General features: G+C 38.2%; 2 protein-coding genes across 2 annotated transcripts; one reads left to right on the top strand and one right to left on the bottom strand.

Annotated features, from left to right (window-relative positions):
- The first annotated feature begins 284 nt into the window (after positions 1–284).
- LOC136208710 (65-kDa microtubule-associated protein 6-like) lies at positions 285–6,328 on the top strand. The gene is made up of 12 exons (XM_065999829.1): positions 285–1,046; positions 1,895–2,098; positions 2,666–2,932; positions 3,476–3,691; positions 3,765–3,920; positions 4,015–4,174; positions 4,273–4,424; positions 4,705–4,792; positions 4,873–4,946; positions 5,033–5,107; positions 5,309–5,667; positions 5,894–6,328. Exons 1-11 carry the CDS (start codon positions 972–974, stop codon positions 5,639–5,641), a joined length of 1,800 nt encoding a protein of 599 aa, XP_065855901.1. The 5' UTR covers positions 285–971; the 3' UTR covers positions 5,642–5,667; positions 5,894–6,328.
- Positions 6,329–6,449: 121 nt separating this feature from the next.
- Positions 6,450–8,944, bottom strand: LOC136208059 (PHD finger protein MALE STERILITY 1). The gene is made up of 3 exons (XM_065998896.1): positions 8,671–8,944; positions 8,046–8,328; positions 6,450–7,941 (listed from the first exon to the last, which is right to left on the bottom strand). The coding sequence occupies exons 1-3, from the start codon at positions 8,942–8,944 to the stop codon at positions 6,576–6,578; spliced, it is 1,923 nt and encodes a 640-aa protein (XP_065854968.1). The 3' UTR covers positions 6,450–6,575.
- Between the last annotated feature and the right edge of the window lie 11,866 nt (positions 8,945–20,810).

Raw genomic sequence — 20,810 nt, forward strand, 5'->3', positions numbered from 1 at the left:
TATTCCATAAATTCCGAGTATGCATATGCCAACATTCAAACAAGGTCAATGACCAATCATAAAATATTTAATTTCTTAGAAAAGTAAAATAATAAACACATCATCACATCATGTTGGTTAAAAATGAATTGAATTTTAATTGTACCAGAAAAAGAAAATAATTGAATAAATTAAAGAATTTCTCTTTGTTCAGCTTCACGAAGGAAGAAGACAGCTACTTGAGTCTGTAAATCAAAATCAGTTGAGTAACACGAAATTCCACGCGCCTTCTTTCTTATATACTATGAAGCAGTGCAGAGTGTTGAGTGCGTGTAAACCACGCTAGTTGTCTGTGTATTTTGATTAAAATCAATAAAAATAAATACATATATATACTTTAGTATTTAGATTATGGAGTGTGCTCTGTAGTCCCACTGATTTGCTCTGTAAACAGAGAAGAAACCCTAGAAAATGAAATGAATTTTTTGGATGCTTAATGTGCGCAGATCCTTTTCTTCTGTCAGTTGCTAGCTACCATTTTAAGCTTTTTTTCAAAAGAAGTTCCTTTCTCAGTTTCTCTCTCTAGTTTGGTTGGGGTGGGGGGTCCTCTGTTTTTGTTGTGCTCTTTTCTTTTTAACTTAATCTTTTCTCCTTTCTCTTCCTTCAATTGCCAATCATTTGATCTTCAACAACTTTACCCTCTTAACCTGTCTCTTGCTCTTTTCTTTTCCTTCGTTTTTTAATTCTAATTTTGCCGAATAATTAAGAGAGAGAGTGGGAAGAGGGTTGGTTTTATTTGAGGTTTCAGATCTGAGGAGGAAGCTAAGAAATGTCTCTTATTTCTTTGCTTTCTTTTTGACTTTTTAGCCTAAATCCATTTGCTTTCTTCTGTTTTTCCATTTTTCATTTTGCTTTCTGGGGATTTAATCTCCACTTTTGAAGAAGAGAAGCTCTTCGCTTTCCTGCTTGAATTTGTAGAGAGAATTGCAGAAATGATGGCAATTGGGAGCCCTACTATCAGTATGCGTACAAGCACTACTTGCAATACTTTACTCAGAGAGCTTCAGGTCTTTCCCTTTCTCTCTAAGGCTTCTTTTTTCCCTTCTTGGAAATTTGCTTTACACTACCAATCATGGATTTTTTAGAAAGTTCATTGCTTTGCTATGTCAAAGAGATTGCATTAATGTCATAATTCTTCTATAGCTGCTATCACTTTGTTTTCTTTTTAGTATTATTAATACTCATCTGTTAATGATTAAAGTCTTTTTTTTTTTTGTTATTATTTAATCAGTTGAAACAGTATTTTTTTTTTAACGCCATACTTGAAAATTTTCATTGACAAACAAAGTTTCTTTGTTTTTACGTTTGTAACAATCCCTTTTGTTTTGTTTTGATTTGTCCCATGTTTCGCTGCTGTGATTTTTCTTATCCTATTGTGGCTTAGTAGTTGTATCTATCTTTTAGTTTTGTCAGATTATTCGTGTTTGCGAATTTTCAGTTTGTGTTTGAATGTGGAATTATGCAGTCTGGCTTTCGATTTTGGGTTAGTTCTAGCATGTTCTAGATTCGGGTCAGTTGATTCTTGGAATTACTCTTCAGGCTTATTTCATTTTTTATGCAAATGTAAAAGCAGCAAATTTATATATACATTGCTCGTATATAATGGAGGTATTCTCAGTGAATTTGATAATGTATTAGCAGTGAAGTTTTGATATGTGTGAAATAGAAATTTAGTCAATCTATTGTCTATAATTACAAACTCTAATGGGGAAAAATAAATCGTTTATTGAATGAATTTCAAGTAATTTGCATGTATCTTGTACTAAAAAACGTTTTACTTTTCTGTCAAAATATGGAACAGAATCCAACTCATGTTTTTGTTTTAACTGAACTTAATTTGTTTCCATGAGATCAGCAAATTTGGAATGACATTGGCGAGACTGAAGCAGATAAAGACAGAATGCTGTTGGAGTTGGAGAGAGAATGCTTAGAAGTTTATCGGAGAAAGGTTGAGGAAGCAGCCAATGCTAAAGCACGGCTTCATCAGTCTCTTGCAGCCAAGGAAGCTGAACTTGCAACCCTCATGGCTGCCCTTGGGGAGCTTAATATTCATTCACCAGTGAGTTTTCTGTGCAATAAATTATCAGGATTGTTGCGTTTGTTTTGTTCCCTTCTATGATTATCCTGTTCCATTTCATCATTATTTGTGTTTAGGTAATGTAGGATATTGCTTTAGTTTTATAAAACTACATCTACATGCATTAAAAATGCCATCTACTGTTGTCAGTTTCCTCCCCAAGTGGACTCAGAGATGCTACAGTTACACAGGTTTTTACTCTTTTCCGGTCAATGAGACTTGAACTAGAGTCACTGTTATTCAGTTTGCGCAATTGCTTTCACATGCCATACCACTAATTTGGTCCTTTGTTTCTACTTGTCAGCTAACATTATCTTTCCTAAGCTATAAAATGCAGGTTGTTATCAATTTATCATTAAATAATAAAAATACAACTCTCAGGTCTCCTGTACACTTGTAAAGTGGTTGCAGTTGCAGATTTGATTGATTAATTTACATTACTCTCATTAGAGCATTTATGGTGGAATACATTTCTCTGTTTTGTTATCGCACATTTTCACTCTGAATACATTTCTCATGTACACTTTACCCCTGGTATTAAATTTGTAGACTCAAACAGAGAAGAAGGCACCTTCCTTGAAAGAGAAACTTGCATCTGTTTCACCACTAGTAGAAGACCTGAGGATGAAGAGAGAGGAAAGGATGAAGCAATTTGCAGATATAAAGGCACATATTGAGAAGATCTCTGGGGAGATTTCTGGATACAACAATCTAAACAGTGCGTGGATGACTTCTGTCTCACTTGATGAGCATGATTTGTCAGTAAGAAAGCTTAATGAATATCAAACGCATCTTCACACTCTTCAAAAAGAGAAGGTATGCAAATCATGAAATAAAGTGATTCTGAAGTTTCCAGCAATAGTTTAACTTTTAAAGTTTAAGTCAGGTACAACAAATTTTAATCTGTTTAAATAGCATTAAAAGCAACAGAGAGTTGCATCATCCAAGTAGGGGCCAGCCGACATGGTTAACGTAAATGTCATACATTGTCCACTAGGCATGAGTAACTCAATGAGTGGTGCCATTTCTTGATATGCCAACTAACTTTTTTTCTGGAAGTGCAAACTTTTTATTGCTGCCTGGAGACTGCTGCAATCGCTACACCTTTAGCGAAAGAGAATTGTTTGATTTAATCTCTTCTTCCATTATGCCACTGATAATACCTTGTATATGAGTTGGCATGGTCTAAAAACTCTGGTTGATTGTTGTGTCTAAAAGCTTTTCAAAATATCTATATATATTTTTATGTGCTAAATTTAGAATAGCACCTGTAAGCTATTTTTGTCACGTTATTGGTATCTAACCAGAGTATGGCAGCAAGATAGATTTGATATTTCATTAATTTTCCTTCTTTTGCAGTCTGATCGTCTAAATAAGGTCTTTGATTGTGTGAATGAAGTGCACTGTCTATCTGGGGTGCTCGGGTTAGACTTTGGACAGACTGTTAGCAATGTGCATCCAAGCCTGAATGGAGGAAACCAAGAACAATCAACAAATATTAGCAACAGCACCCTGGAAGGTCTAGAACATGCTATTATCAAATTGAAGTCAGAAAGAAAAGTTCGAATCCAGAAGGTAATGGCTTCTAACCTGTGTTTTGGTGTTGATTTTCCTTTGCATGCTAATTAGAATCTTGTTTAAAATCCAGCTGAAAGAGATTGTGGCATCACTATTTGAACTTTGGAACTTGATGGACTCACCAAAACAAGAAAAAAGTAGCTTCTCCAGAATTACTTCTATTCTTGGATTGTCAGAATCAGAAGTCACTGAGCCTGGTGTTCTTTCAACAGAGATAATTGAGCAGGTTCCTTTGCACCCTGAAATTGTTCTTTTCTGATAATTGGAAAGCAGATGCTTTGGTTATTATTTTGTTTTATTTATTTATTTATTTTTGACAGGCATCAGCTGAAGTAGAGAGACTCACTAAATTGAAAGCTAGCAGAATGAAAGAACTTGTTATAAAAAAGAGATCAGAACTGGAGGAGATATGCAGAATGACCCATATTGAACCTGATACAAGTACTTCTGTTGAGAAATCCAGTGCATTGATAGATTCTGGTATGAATAATCTTTCTTTATCTAATTTTTTATGGTTTCCTATATAGCTTCCTCGATAATGGAATTGTTGAATGATAAACCTTGATGTTGTTATTCAGGTTTAGTGGATCCTTCTGAGCTCTTGGCAAACATTGAAGTGCAGATTGTCAAAGCTAAAGAGGAAGCTATGAGCCGAAAAGAAGTCATGGATAGGATTGATCGGTGGCTTGCAGTTTGTGAGGAGGAAAATTGGCTTGAGGAGTACAATCAAGTAAGCTGGAAACTATATGTTGATAGACTGGGATTGTAATTAGGTCTCTATATGCACGAGTCCAAGTTTTGATTTGTGTGCACGACTATGGGTTGATGGATTAATTATAATGTATTAGCAATTTGTTGTAAGGAATTTTTTTCTTACTCGTGTCTTCATAATTTCTGAGCATGGCAAGGAGTTGAATTTGAGATAAATAATGGATCATATTAAGTAGTTAGAAGCCGCAACCTGGAACATCTACCTTGTCATCCTTAAAAGTTTTCTTTTTGAATATCAGGACAACAACAAATATAGTGCTGGGAGAGGTGCACACATTAACCTTAAACGTGCAGAACGGGCTCGAGTTACTGTTAGCAAAATTCCAGGTATTGATCTTCCAATGATATTATTTGGTTCATTATTTAGTCCACAGTACCACTCAGAGCTAATACTGTACTCTTTCCAGCAATGGTTGACAATCTGATAAACAAAACTATTGCATGGGAACATGAGAACAAGATGTTGTTTCTCTATGATGGGGTGAGCTGTTCATTTTCGTTGCAGAATTTGTAGCAGAAAGTTCTACCGATTCTATTTTGTACAAATTTTTTTTTATATGTTTACAGGTAAGATTAGTGTCCATCTTGGATGATTATAAACTTGCCAGACAACAGAAAGAAGAAGAGAAAAAGAGATTCAAGGTAAACCAGAAAAGATTATGTATTACTGATGCATTCCTTCACATGGCAAATGCTTTTATTTTCATTTTCAACTTGTACTTTGTTAATTATTCAGGGGGAAAAAATGGCCATCTAGAATAATTTCAAAATGTGTTCTTTTGCACCTTAGTAATCTAAAAACTGGTAGCTGCTAATATAAATCACATTTCTGATTCTTTACAGGACCAGAAGAAACTCCAAGATCTGCTGTTAACAGAGAAGGAAGCCATGTACGGTTCTAAACCCAGTCCTCGAAAAACCAACAGTTTTAGGAAACCAAATGGTTGTCGTACAAATGGAAATGGGTCCATGACTCCGACACCTCGTCGGAACTCAGTTGGTGGTGCAACTCCTGAGCTCCTCACACCTAGATCGTACTCTGGACGTCAAAATGGATACTTCAAGGAAATGAGAAGGTTGTCTACTGCACCACTGAACTTTGTGGCCATTTCTAAAGAAGAGACAATGTCTTTTGCATCTGTTGGCTCTGAGCCAGGCTCTCCTCCTCAAGGCTAAGTCAAAAGAAGAAAAAACCGTGAATGGTAAGTTTTGCATAATTCTAACTTACCCTTTTGCTCTTCATTGTTCTTAAGAAGTCTTGAAATAAAAAGAACAAATAGATGTTTTTGCTGTCATGGGGACAAAGAGAAGCTCTCATAACATTTAGATCCATGCTAAGTAAAAGGGAGAACTTCACAATGGAACTTGTGTTCTAACATCCTTAAAAGAGTTGGTTGTTCTCATTTGATAATTTTATGTGCTGAACAGGTGACATTTGGTGACAATTCGAACGCATTACTGGAACCTTGTGAATATCAGAAAAAGATGTACACTAGTATATGATTGTGGTTTTGTAGGAGTAAATGGAGAATTTTACTGACACTTGCGAACACGAAGTTGGATGCTATTTGCGATGAAGAATATCGTATCCCGGAGAGGGAGGCGGTCAAAAAACACTGGTAGATGATAGTTTGGAAGTGCCTGTTAACCTCAAATCTTGTTTCACAATATAGGAGAAGCCAATATGGTAGTTTTTATAGTAGCAGTACACTGACCATGTTTAATTTTTTCTTCTTGGTGGATTTTTGGTTGTGATTTGCATATTTGTGTATATAATGTACTCCAGTGTGAGAATGGGTATATTTGGAGAACAACTTGTAGGTGATGCTAAATACTTGACAAGAAATAAATGTTTTTCCATCACTGAAGCTTCTTCAGTTTGTCCTAAACCCTAAACAAAAAAGAAAAAAAAAATCTTTAAATTTTGTAGTGATTTTTTCATGTACATAAACTTGCACATTGAATTTGTTACTTAAAAAGAGTACTTGAGCAATTGAGGGTTCAACACATTGGTTATACATGGTAGAATAAAAGATTTAAGGGTTAAATGTGTAAAATTAGTAAAGTTGAGGCGCCTTAGAATGCTTGAATCCATAGAAGAACAAGGGAACTATGGAAGAGAAGGTGAGATTATGATTTCATGCTCACAGCGGCTGCAGAGAAATATATGAGGAACTTCCTGATGGTTTGGTATCCTAACACATCTGGTATGCTGCCAAACTTCACAAATGTCACATGACACCATTCTTTCACTATCATCATCTTTAGTTCCACAAGAGCAATCAATTACTCTGTTACTAACACCATTTTCATATATGCCGCTGCCGCTCCCCTCAAACATGATTTTCCGATCTGCCTCAACGACTCCGAAAACTCGATCATTTCCTGTTGCATTCAAGTTCAGCACAGACTCGATGGAGACACCTCTCAATCCCCAGTACAACTCTTGGAAGTTCATTTCGACTAGTTGCTTCAGCTCATCAAAGGTGGCATTGGTTTTCAATGTTATACACTCGAAGGGTGGCATAGGCATGGCCTTGTTTATTCCTTCGTTAGTTACTAATTGGCAGTTTTTCAACACAACTGTGCAATAAACTTTCAATTTCCCTTGTAGGCCTAGTTCAACTTTAGAAGGCAGTTGTGTATTATAGTCTTTCGCGAGGAATTTCGTATCGAGAATTATCCTCGCAGCAGCTTGAAGTGCAGTGACAATTCCCATGTTGATTGTCTGTCTTTGGTCTTTGATAATGTACTTGTAAAAGTAGTACATATCCTTCATTATTTGAGACCTTGTAATCTTGTATCTACACTTGAGCTTGGAGTTGTTAATGCTCAAACTTTCTTGGGTAGGAAATACATTGGAGACATCTTCCAAGCAGTATTCAAGAACCTTTGTGACAGGGTTCAAGCTCCGGCGGACTAAATAGTTGCCAACGATTCGGTTACCGAGCGATTTGAGTACAAAATCTAGCAATCCTGTGTCGCCAATATACGCCCGAGCAGCATCCCTAACTTGTTGCCTTGAAACCCATCTTAAGTCAGCTGTTTTTAAGGCTTCCACAATGACTCTAGTGGCCATTTCAATTCTCTTGGCAGACCATCGACAGCTTGGTTCCATCACTATTCCTGTAGCATATGAATTGGCATAATTTTCTTCAGGAAGGCGTGTTTTGAGCTCGAACATGAAGCGAAAAAGATCGCCCAATGTTGCCAAGGAGTAGTCGGATATGGTTTGATATCTGGAAACAATGGCTTGAAGATCATGATTTGAACTACCGACATAATGTGCTATTATACATAATGGCATGGCTTGAATTGTTCCTATGGCTTTCTGGTACATTGGTTCAGTTACACCGTAGCTTCCTCGCTCAAACTTGTAGCCCCATTGTCCAAACCATGGCTCACCATATGCAATTCCATTTACAAGCCTCAATTCCATGTTTCTCTTCATTGAAATGTCATTTAGACTCACTTTCCTGCAAATTCAGAATCATATCACACACATACACAATATATAGACAAATGATCAATTTAGTCTTTCACTTTTCATATCATTTCATAGTATGTGATGAGAGTTAACCTTGCTCGTAATCCGATGCATAAACGGTCCCAGAATTCGATGATTTGTCTTCCAGACAAGTTGGAACCAGCTTCCATTCCATTAACACACAACAAATGACCGAAGCCATTAGAATGAAAGACACCATGCATCATATGACCTTGTAATTCCACTATATTGAACTTGCCCTTCATTGAAATTGCCCCATCAAAATTGCCTTCAGAGTTGAGAAATGCGATCACTGTGTCCTTTGAAGGCAGCACAAAGTGATACTTTTTATTACATATTAGATGGTGACCCCAACCTGAGCTTTCAAAGAATTTCCAAACGTTGTTAGAGAACAAACCAAAAATAAAATGCATGTAAAAGAAAAAAGAAAGATTACACCGCACCTAAACCATACCTAACATCATGTAATGTAATGTAATTATATATTTTGTTTTATTGGATATAGAATAATTTCTACTCGCATGTTTTAAGCTAAACTATGAATATGATATGACTACAATGATTGAGAACCAAACTGATTATGAAGCATTTAGACGGTGATACGTAAATACTACTATTTATATTATGATTACAATGGTTGTGATCTTTCATATTATGTTGAAGAAGAGGAAAAAGAAAGAGAGAGAAGAGACTTCACCAACATATAAACAATGGTTGCAATGGTGTTGAAGAGAAGCTTGAATAGGCTCTTCAATGACAAACAACAAGATATGAAAAGGAGGATTGGAGGTAACTTGAAGCTGAAAAGACCAACTTGGAATTCCAGTTGATAAATTAGTTTCAGAATAGCCAAATTGAACAAGTGATTTAACATTTTGATTAAAAGAAGCATCAAAATCAACATCAACATCTTCAGCAAAAGTCTTGAACCTAAAAACCTTGTCTCCTCTCTTCCTTTTCTTGCTAGTCATCATATAATCTCTGAACATTAACATAATTAGGTAACTCTATATAAGGAAAGGATAGAAATGGTCACACAGGTAGTGCCTAGAAATAATCTCTTATTGGATGTTATAATAGGATTAATGCTCACTATGTGCATGATTATGATTTTGTTTTTAAATTAAATTCCATGCAAATCTATCGCTTATACACATACACTAGTATTAACCCATGCAATGCATATGTTGCTACCCATTTTTATTTTCCGCCAAATTCGGGAATTATGTTTTTACCTTCTAACTTCAATCTTCTTCTATAAACGCAACCTTTCTTGCCTAACTACTTACTATCATAATCAATCTTCTTCTATAAACTCCTTTCCCATGCTTCACTTTACTTGCTTTCTAACACTTTTTTTCATTTCTTACACTTTTTTACCTCAACTTTCAACAATTATGTTGTTGATTGTATTTTACACATAATTGGAAGTATAAATACAAACAACAACCCATTTGTTATAAATCCTATTTGAATTTAAACTAGCCCATCCTAACTAATTGTTTGAATTTATTTACAACTAACTACAGATAAGATAACAGATAACATGATATAATTATTTAAATTATTGTTTAACTAAATAATTATCATTAACATCCCCTCAAGCCGATGCCAAGATGAGACACATAGTCCTCCCTGAAGAAGCTGAAAACAAGTTGTTGGTTAAGACTTGGTTAGAATATCAGCAACTTGATCAAGGCGATGTCGACCAAGATATCACCCTCTATAAGGAATTAGAGCCTAACAAACCTCTCGATTCGAGGGGGAGAATTTCTGATAAACCTGATAATGTTCAAATCACTCAGGAATTCGAGGAACAAGATCATGTCAATGTACCTCAAAACGTTACAAATACTCTAGATCCGGATGAAAGTGGGAGTGCTATTCTCTATTATTATGAAAATATGGAACTTGGTCCTAGTGGGAGCATACCGAATTATGATGAATACATGAAATTCATCTACCAGAATTCGGAACCGCGTCGCACTAAAAGACAAAAAGTTGATCGCCGATGATTTGGTGTCAAAGGCTCAGCTATTTTAGTAACTCCTTGTGATGATGCAGAGCCGAAGAATATTCAACAAGCTCTCTCATATCCCGAAAAGGACAAATGGATTAAAGCAATGGAAGAAGAAATGACTTCCATGCGAGCCAACCATGTTTGGGAATTGGTTGATTTGCCCAAGGATAGAAGGGCAATTGGGAATAAATGAGTTCTCAAAATTAAGCGGAAGGTTGATGGCAGTATCGAAAGATTTTGAAGAGACGTTCTCTCCTGTTGTAAGATTTACTTCCATAAGGCTCATACTTGCAATTGTGGCAGGGTTGAACCTGGAGCTACATCGAATGGCTTCAATCAATTTGAAGAACGCCATTGTGTCTATACCAAACGCTCTGGAAATAAGTTTATCATTCTATCATTATATGTTGATGATATCCTAATTGTAGGTAATGATATGACTTTTGTAAACCAAACCAAAGCTTGGTTAAGTTCAAGTTTTGAGATGAAAATATGGGAGAAGCTGCATATATCCTTGGGGTCAAGACCATAAGGGATCCCTCAAAGAAACTATTGATGTTGTCTCAAGAGACTTACATCAACAAAGTTCTTGAGTAATTCAATATACAAGATTGTAGACTCATAGATAGCCCAATGAGCAAAGATCATGTTCTAAGCTCAAAGATGTGCCCCAAAACACAACAAGAAATCCATAAAATGGAAATCATGTATCATTATGTTAGAGAATTAGTTGCACGCAAAGAAGTCTGTATGAAATATGTTCCGACTCATGACATGGTTGCTGACCCTCTAACGAAACCTGTCAAGGTAGATGTTTTTGTGAAACATATTAGGTCCCGGGGATTACTTAGGATCTAAACATATTTCTATTAGATGTAACTTTTGTGACACGTGTTTCAAATTCAATAAAATGTTTTTTTGAATCACATATAATACACGTATATGTAAATATTGTATGTTAATGTTTGCAATTGAGCATGTCAAGCAGAGTAGCAGCTCACTCACACGAGCGTTTACCCTCATTTTGTTAATTGTGGTGACAAAGATAAGGATGAGGTGAATTTTTGAGTAAACGAGAACTTGCTCAATAATTAACGCCGTCTTGCAGTAACAATGGATCTAGGTTCATTAGCATGCAAGATAGAAATATACATATGAATGGATAATATATGTATATAAAAGATTATTATAATCTCATATTTCAATCATAGTTGCTTGAATGAAATCTTTTGTCTTAGATAGCCGAATGTAGTCCTATAATGAGATATACTAAGGTTAGATGGTATGACACATTGAAACTGAAACCTTCTTATGGTGTTGTTTTGAGAATAGACATGCGCTTTCTTCAGATGAAAGGATTAGAACACTATAGCACATGTTTTTCATACCATGTGTGCTTTGTGACCAAGAGATGGAAAAAGGACAATCTCAATTTTTCCTAGCGTGAGACTCTCTACGTGAAAGACAAGTTTTTTTCTCGAAACGCTATCCTTGATACCCTTAACTAGTTCAAGAAGTGTAATTCATTTTGGCTACTTTGGAAGGATGCTTTCAAAAGCTAGGTACTAATTCAGCTCGGACAGGGGCCAACTGGACAAGTAAAATGAATTATTATAGAAAGAACATAGTAAGAGGGAAAGACTTTATTACGTTCACATCTAGTAGTCCTATATTTTGCAAATCCGGATAGTTGTGCATATGTGCACGCTTGTGAATATAGATGAACTGTTGAGATAATGACAATTACAGTGGATGTGATATAAAGTCTAGGATAAAGCATACCATTTCTTAATTACACACGTAATTTGAGAAGTTGTATATCTCCAATGAGTATATAGTGTTTTAGTTCTCGATTGTATGCCGGTCGCATGAACTATTTGCGCGTATGAACAAGACAAAGTGATGGAATATGTTTCCATTGCGCGCAAGTGGGAGGTGTAGGGATAAATGGAGTAAATTGGCATTGGCCCATTTACTGACCCATTTATGGCCTGTCCGTAACCTAATCCAAATAGGATTAGGTTTAGGGTTTAACCTAGCTATAAATAGATAGCTATGAAGCCTAAAACCCTAAGTAAAGAAACATAAGATAGACTCTCCGCTACATGCCCCCTTTGTCTTTAAGCTTCGTTCTTAGTTCGTGAATCAATGGCGATTACTCATTTGGTGTGGTAACCTCCTAGATCGGTGATACAGAGCCAAGATCAATTACTTCTGTTGCTATTCAACGGATTTGCGCTAGAAGAGGTAAGTCTAAATCTGTTGATTTACTTATTGATTAGATTCGGATTCATTACCCGTCCCTTAGAGGTAAGAGAAATACATTAGGCTTCTCCATTGAAGCCTTCACTATTCCTACCAAAAAGTATAAAAATAAAAAATACAAACTATATTAATTAGTAAACCCAAATTAAAAAAATTAGTGGAATTCACCAGGTTTTGAATTTGAAAAATTAATCTAACTTTAATTAAAGTGGATTACTAAACCCAGCCATGAATTCCCACCCCTAGCCCCATAAAAAGACCAAATTACCCTTTACCTAAAATTTGAAAAAACACAAAACCTCTCAAATACCCTATACATTCTTTGATCAAATCCGAACTAATTTGTGAACCAAAACATGGAGTGTAACAACAACCGTAAAGGGAAAGCGAAAATAATAAGATTTACCGTTTTTGTTTTTTGATTTAAGCTTAAAAATTGAATCTGTGGGTGATTTTTTAAAAATGTCGGAATCGCAGTCGGGCGTATGAACATCACGCCCGACCTACGGTTCCGGCGCATGAATATCACGCCCGACCTGTGGTTCGAGCGTGAGGCTATCACGCCCGACCTATGGTTCGGGCGTGATGTTCATACGCCCGCACCATAGGTCGGGCGTGATGTTCATACGCCCGACCTATGGTTCGGCCGTGATGTTCATACGCCCGAGGGGTTTTAATTAATTTAATTAATTTTTAGTTTGTTTAATTTAGTTTAACTAAATTTTTATGTTGTAAATTTTAGTCGTTGTAAATTTTATTTTGTTTAATTTAGTTTAACTAAATCTTTATTTTGTTAATTTTAGTTAAATTTTTATTTTGTTAATTCAGGTATTTACGGGTTAAATTCAATAGGGGACTAATTTTTTTACGGGTTTAATTCAACAGCGGACTAATTTTTTTTACGTAACAGGTATTTACGGATTTAATTCAATAGCGGACTAGCTATTTTTTTTGCTCTCCCGACACGCGGGCGTGTGCCTATCACGCCTCACCTTGTGGTCGGGCGTGATAGCCCCACGTCTCACCGTGTGGTCGGACGTGTAGCGATCACGCCCGACCACACGGTGAGGCGTGGGGCTATCACGCCCGACCACAAGGTGAGGCGTGATAGGCACACGCCCGCGTGTCGGGAGAGCAAAAAAAAATAGCTTTTTCCTCCCCAAAATCCATGAAAGGGTATTTTCGTCCTTTCACGGGGCTAGGGGTGGGAATTTGGGGCTGGGTTTAACAACACCCTAATTAAATCTAACTTCAATTAAATCTAATAGTTGAGTTCATATAAAGCCGTAAGAGTTGACAATCGAAATGATTACACCTAGCAACATATACTAAAAAAGAATGCAAATATACAAAATCTTTATTTTAGTCATTTTGAAAAAAAAACAAATAAAAAAGAAACATAGATAAGGTAGCGAGAGGTATGAAACTTGGGTCTCTCGCTATGGAACTTGGGTAACGATAGAAAAAAAAAATTGAACTCTAAAAGATAAAACTATAACAACTATTATTTTATAAAAATAAAGCAACAACACAATTGATAACACAATAATTGCTATATATGAAAAGAATTGAATAATTACCTTCAGAAACATAAGGATTTTCTATAATTTTTAAGACCTTTGCGTTTTCCGATTTTAGTTGTCCACGCATCTTCTATTTCTATTGAATTTCTTCAATTGAAGATATTAAGGTTTGAATTCTCTAAATTATTGAAGAAAATGCTATTAAATAGTTTATCAATGGAAACCGGTAAGAACAAAATTATAATACTATATTTTTTTTTGATGAAAAACTGAGATCTTATTCAAGATAACGTTAAGTCACGCTCATTACATACAAGACTCCAGATTTGGGATGAACAATCTTCCATAAAAACAATAGTGGAAGATAAATCATTTGCCCATTTTGCTAAGGCATGAGCAACATCATTTCCTGTTCTAAGTGTAAAAGAAAATAAACAGGATGAGAAAGCTCGATTAAGAACTAAAAAGGAAGGAGAGTGGAGACTGAGGGGTACAGACATCTTGAAGTTTTTTAATTACAATCTCAGAATCAGATTCGAGGATTGAAGCAACAGTCACGAGCAAATTTCAGTCCTTCGATCACAGCCACTAGTTCAGCCTCTTCCACCGACATACACGCACTGATCGGTCTGCCTGCAGATGCCATCAATAAGCCCTCAGAGTTGCGAGCAATTATTCCGACACTGCATTTATTTCCGCCACAACTCCACCAGCATCGCAATTAAGTTTAATCGATCCATTAAGAGTATGAAAAATAAAACTAATACATCGTCAAAATTAAAGGTTGATGAGGACTTTGATTTTCAATGACCAATGAATATAATGGTGGAATACTATATATCATACTTTACATATAAGTTTATTTGTAACTTTTGGATTTTTTTCGCCTTGTGTTTTTTTTAGGGTTAATTACAAAAATGGGTCAAATGGGAAGACCATTTATATATTTAACCCATTTACTCAACCTACTACATATCTAGACTGTTTTTGTGTGACTTTTCCATAATACCCCCAATCTTTCATCTTCCTCTTCCTCTTCCTCTTCCTTACGGTTTCCTCTTCACCCAAAATGGCTCCTCCTCCTTCCACAGGGATCTAACCTGCAAAATCCGTTGTTGTTTGACGGCGTTCTCCAGCAACTCCTACTCCGGTGAGAGAAAAGGGAAGCGAACGGCGGTAGAGGAAAAATGAGAGGGTGATTTTAGGGCGAACGACGGTGAGAGAAGGTGAACGATGGTAGAAGAAGGTGAACAGTGAGAGCAAAGAAGAGGAAGAATGCGAATAGACGGTAGAAGAAGGTGAACAGTGAGAGAAAAGACAAGGAAGAAGGCAAACAACAGAGAAAAGGGAAGAAAGAGGGCGATTTTAGAACGAACGACAACCTCGTTCCGTGAGGCGGAAGATTGGGAAACGCAGAGAAAATGTCTAATTCTATAAATCTCACTGAATTATTGTTGGTGTATTCATTTATGTTCTGATTTTTTTGTTAAATAATGTTAGAATCCGTTGTTGTTTGCCATTTTTTGTTATATACCACTTAGCGAATTTTGTTAAAAACACATCCAGACTTCGCATATTCTAACTAAAATCATCAACTAAACCAATCATTCGCTTCGCAGGCTTCGCATATGCTAATTAAAATCATCAACTAAACCAAACATTAGCTTCGCAAGCTTCGCATATGCTAACTAAAATCATCAACTAAACCAAACATTAGCTTCACAGACTTCGCATATGCACTAAAATCATTAACTAAACCAAACATTAGCTTCGCAGGATTCGCAGGTTTAGCTTCGCAGGCTTCGCATATTTAGCTTCGCAGGGTTCGCATATGCTAACCTTTGCGAAGTCAGACGGGAGGAAGACAGCCGTGCGTAAATATTGAGGGTATTATGGAAAAGTCACACAAAATCAGTCTAGATATGTAGTAGGTTGAGTAAATGAGTTAAATATGTAAATGAGTCTCCCATTTGACCCAGTTTTGTAATTAACCCTTTTTTTTTTATCATTTTGTAACTCTTACTTTATTTTATTATTTTAATTAATGAGCTAGTTATTTTTTTTTTGAATCAAAGTAGAAGCCTTTCAATAAATCGAACCGGACAATTTGTCCTGTTCAAGGACCGAAGTTAGCCAAAGAGGCGTTACAAAAGCATAAGGTAAATTAGCATTGGAACGGGAGTGCCTAGCAACTAAGTGAGCAGCCCCATTCGCTAATCTTTTAACATGTGATACCGAGAAATCCCGATTTTCAGAAAGTAAAACCTTGCAATCCTGAATAATAGAACCAACATCCGAAAAATCTAACTCTAATTTACCAATCGCGTTTACCACGTTCAAAGCGTCTGATTCGAACTCCACCTTTTCCCATTGGTTTGTGATCGCCCAAAGAATACCATCTCTCAGCGCTGGAGCTTCAATCATTTGAGGTGAAAACAGACCCTCCCGAATTGTGCTGTTGTAGTCCAAAAGAGTACCTGTGTCGTCCCGTGATATGGCTCCGGTACCCTCTACCTCCGGCTCTCGAAATAGGGCGCCATCGACATTGCATTTTAAATACCCTTGCCGAGGACGCTGCCACTTATTTTCCTGCTGGGTGCGCACTAAAGAGTGCGAGTCTGCAGATATGCGATTTTGATTCAACAGATCAGAAGGTTGACGAACACGCCGCTGCTCGTAATCCTGGTTAACTCCCGAGGTCGTGTTCTGCCCCTAGGCTTCGATCAACAGAGTCCCGCCTGCAACTATGACTGGCCTGCTTACGTCGACCCTTCCGTGAGGCTGCTGACTAGGCCGCCCCATTGACGTCCCTACCGAGCTGCTGAGCTCCGTGTTATCTGCTTCTAAGCGGCTATCCCCAGCGGAGGTTAAACCAGTAGGCTCAATAAGCATCTGTTTTCTCGCCTTCCATTCCTGTAGCTGCATGTCGCCCCGCCTCACGCAATCTGCTGCTGTATTTTCTACCTCATTCCATAATTTATTATTGCGCTGTCTCCATATCACGAACAGAACCATGACTCTTTTTGACAAGAGCTCTTTATTTATATTTGAAATGACGTCCGTCAGCCATTGTATTACTGTACTAAAGTTACCCGATGGGTTCAGTAAGCCTGCTTGCCTCCAGCATTCACCTGCAAAATAACAAAGTGAGAATAAATGTCGACAAGACTCCTCCTCTCCACAGTTAACACATAGCAATGGCACATGGATATGTCGTTTATTGAGATTGGCTCTAGTTGGTAGGCATCCCGAGCACAACTTCCAAATGAAAGATTTCCATTTAGGAGGAATATTTAGCTCCCACAGAACCTTCCACCCTTCAACCGGCGTTCTGTTTTGTGTCTCACTCTCAATTGCTCTATACCCCGACTTAGACGAGTATCTCCCATCCCTCGTATGATGCCAAATCTGAACATCACCCACTTCCCTAACAGGCAGCTGAATCGCACACACCTTCTGGGCTTCCTCATCATAAAGACAACCGTGCACTTTCTCCTTATCCCACACCCTAGTGCCTTCCATAAACAGATCATTTACCCTTAATTCCTCCATTCCTTCAACACGAATAGAATTGATGGTGAATTTTTCTACGTTTGGTACCCACGGGTCCTTCCACACATCTATTGATCTCCCATCCCCTACCCTCCACCTGATTCCCAATTTTAATAGCTCTATGGATCCCCATATACTCCTCCAAACGAAACTAGGATTATTGCCTAATTTGGAGGATAGAAAAGGGATGTTAGTGAAATATTTAGCTTTGAACAAGCGACTAACCATAGAATTCGGATTATGGATCAACTTCCACCCCTGCTTACCTAGGAACGATAAATTGAACAAATGGAGATCCCTAAACCCCAGGCCTCCCTGATCCTTCCCTTGACATAGGGTCGACCAATTGAACCAGTGCATATTCTTCCTTCCACCCTCCTTCATACCCCACCAGAAAGAATTCATCATACGCTGCAGCTCAGCACAAATAGATTTGGGCAACATAAAAGTACTCATACAAAAGGTTGGCAGAGCCTGGGCTACAGACTTTAGCAACACCTCTTTTCCTGCACTGGACAGAAATCTAAAACCCCAGCTTCCAAATCTCTTTCTCAACCTATCAATCAGAAACAAGAAAATATTTTTTTTTGACCTACCGATCAGGAAGGTAGACCCAAATACCGACCCGTATCGAGGGCATGTGACACATTTAAAATCGAACTGATTTTTGTTTTCAAGCTATCCTGCACATTTCTACTAAAGAAGATACCTAACTTATTTAAATTGATAGCCTGACCTGAAGCCTCCTCATACTCCTGCAGGATAGATACCACTGTCTTGGCCTGCTCCACTTCCGCTCCAAAGAAGAGGAAACTATCACCTGCAAAGAACAGATGCGAAATTGATGGAGCCCCTCTACAGATTCGACTGCCTTGCAGCCTGTTCTCACTCTCTGCTTTAACAATCAACTTTGACAAGACTTCTGCACACAAAATAAAAAGATAGGGAGATAGTGGGTCCCCCTGTCTTAGTCCCCTACCCAGCTTGATTGGTCCTTCAAGAACTTGATTAACCATGAAATTATAGTTGACCGTTGTGATACAGAGCATTATCCACTTAACCCACTACTCACTGAACCCCATTCGACAAAGCATTGCTTTCAAGAAGTTCCAATCCATTCTATCATAGGCTTTGCTAATATCAATCTTCAAGGCCACTCCCCATCCTGCCCCTCTATTATTCCTATTCATGTAGTGAATAGTCTCGAAAGCAATCTGCACATTATTAATTATAGACCTTCCAGGGACAAAAGCAGATTGGCTCTCATTGACTAAGTTTGGTAACCATCCTTTAAGCCTATTAGCTAAGACCTTTGCAATTATTTTGTACAGGACATTGCATAAGGATATAGGTCTGTAGTCCTTAATTGATAAAGGTGTTTCAATTTTAGGAATAAGAGCAATAGTGGTATCATTCAGATTAGCAGGGAACTCTAACCTCTCCAACCAGCCTACACAGGCTCTAAATATATCCTCCCCGATCAAATCCCAAAAATGCTGATAAAAACCTGGACTTAGCCCATCAGGTCCGGGTGATTTGTCAACATGCATAGAAAACACAACACTTTTAAACTCTTCAATTCTAAAAGGAGCAGTCAGCTCCGCGTTCATTTCAGTTGACACAACACTATCAAGAACATTTACTGTATCATTCTGAGTAAATAAAGAAGGAGAGAAGAGTTGTTTGAAATACTCACTAATATGCGACCCGAGAGACCCTTGATCATATAACAGGTTGCCCACTTCATCGTGCAGCCCAGATATCGCCTTTTGCCTTCTCCTTGCTTTGACACAAGAATGGAAATAACGGGTGTTTTGATCCCCGTTCTTAAGCCAAAAAACCTTAGCCCTCTGCTTCCAATATTGTTCTTCCTGTTCCAACACCAAATTGAGTTTCCCTTTTGTCTCCAGATATTGCAACTCAAAATGTCTGCCCACTTTATCTTGCAGAAATTGCAACTTTTTAATCAACCCCTCTTTCTTTGCTTTAAACTTTCGTCTAAACTCGGTGCCCCAATGATTCATACTGTCAACGCATCTCTCCAATTTATATAAAATATCGACTCTTCTCTGCTTAGCCCAACTCTCCTCCACAACCTCCCTGAAACCTGGCTCCTTAACCCATGCATACTCAAACCGGAAGCCGCCTCCCCTGTGCCTCTTCTCATTAGTCTCCAGTGTTAGACCCAACGGAATATGATCAGAATAGGGGAATATCAAGCTCCGAAGCTTATAGTTCGAAAAAAGCTGAATCCAATCCCCACTAGCCAAACCCCTGTCTAGTTTCTCCCGCACCCACCCTGCCGTGCCTCTACCTCTCTCCCATGTGAACTGGCTTCCTTCCCCTGCAAGCTCCGTCAAACCACACTCCTCTATTACCAAACTCTCTGCTCAAAGCTGACGGGTAGAGACTGCCTCCCATCTTCTCCTCGGGGCGCAAAATACAGTTGAAGTCCCCCATAACTACCCAGGGTAAAGTGGATAACCCTGCGACCATTCGGATCAAATCCCAAGACTCCTTCTGCCTCCCTCTGTCTGCATACCCATAAAAGCCCACAAATCTCCAGACCCCTTTCAACTTATGTTTGATAGTAAGATCAATATGATGATCTGAATAACCCTGCACAGTTACATCCATACCCTCCTTCCAAAGTACTGCCAAGCCTCCACTTCTACCTTTCACATTTACTGCAAAAACTCCCTTCAAATTAAACTTAATACCGAGCCCCTCATTCTGTGTTCATCAGAGAGAGTCTCCATGAGGAAAACAAGATCAGGGTTGTTAGTCCGGACTAACTCCCCCAAAGCACGAACTGCCCGAGTGTTTCCCATCCCCCGACAGTTCCAGCTAATGCAACTCATAGTCCTTGGCGGACCTGGAATCCAAGTCTCGCCATCTTTTCTGTCTCAGAAAGTTCCTTATCACTCTTGGAAATAGAACCCTCCTGTCCCATCGTCGGCCCATTCGGTGGCCCCTGTAATTGTTCGTTACTTAAGTCTGCCATCATAGGATCCCCACCTCCTCCCATCTCCCCTCCCATTCTCCTTTTCCTGTCATCCTGCACATCAATCCCTTCATTTTCTTTTCCCAAGTCCTTCTCCATCGTAATCTCCTCAATTATCAGCGGCCTGGCAGATGACCCACCCCTAACATGCATCCTGGTTACCTGTTGATGAATCGGATGTCGGTTTAGACCCGTTCCCAAGTTCAAACCCCCCATTGCTCTCGACAGCTCCCTGTCCCCCACACTCCCACTCCCATGCTCCCTCAGCCAGCGCGAGCCACTCTGGTCCCCCCTTCTAACCGGTGCCTTCAACCACTCCCCCCATTCCCTCTTTATCTCCACTTCCCCTTGTTCAAGAGGAATCGAGCAATAACGTTCAGCATGACCCAACACTCCACATAGATAACAAAAGATGCCCAGCCTCTCATACTTAAAATTGACAAACTGCTAGTCTCCCTGAGCTCTACGAATTT

Source organism: Euphorbia lathyris, chromosome 10, assembly GCF_963576675.1.
Source record: "Euphorbia lathyris chromosome 10, ddEupLath1.1, whole genome shotgun sequence".
Classification (NCBI taxonomy): Eukaryota; Viridiplantae; Streptophyta; class Magnoliopsida; order Malpighiales; family Euphorbiaceae; genus Euphorbia; species Euphorbia lathyris.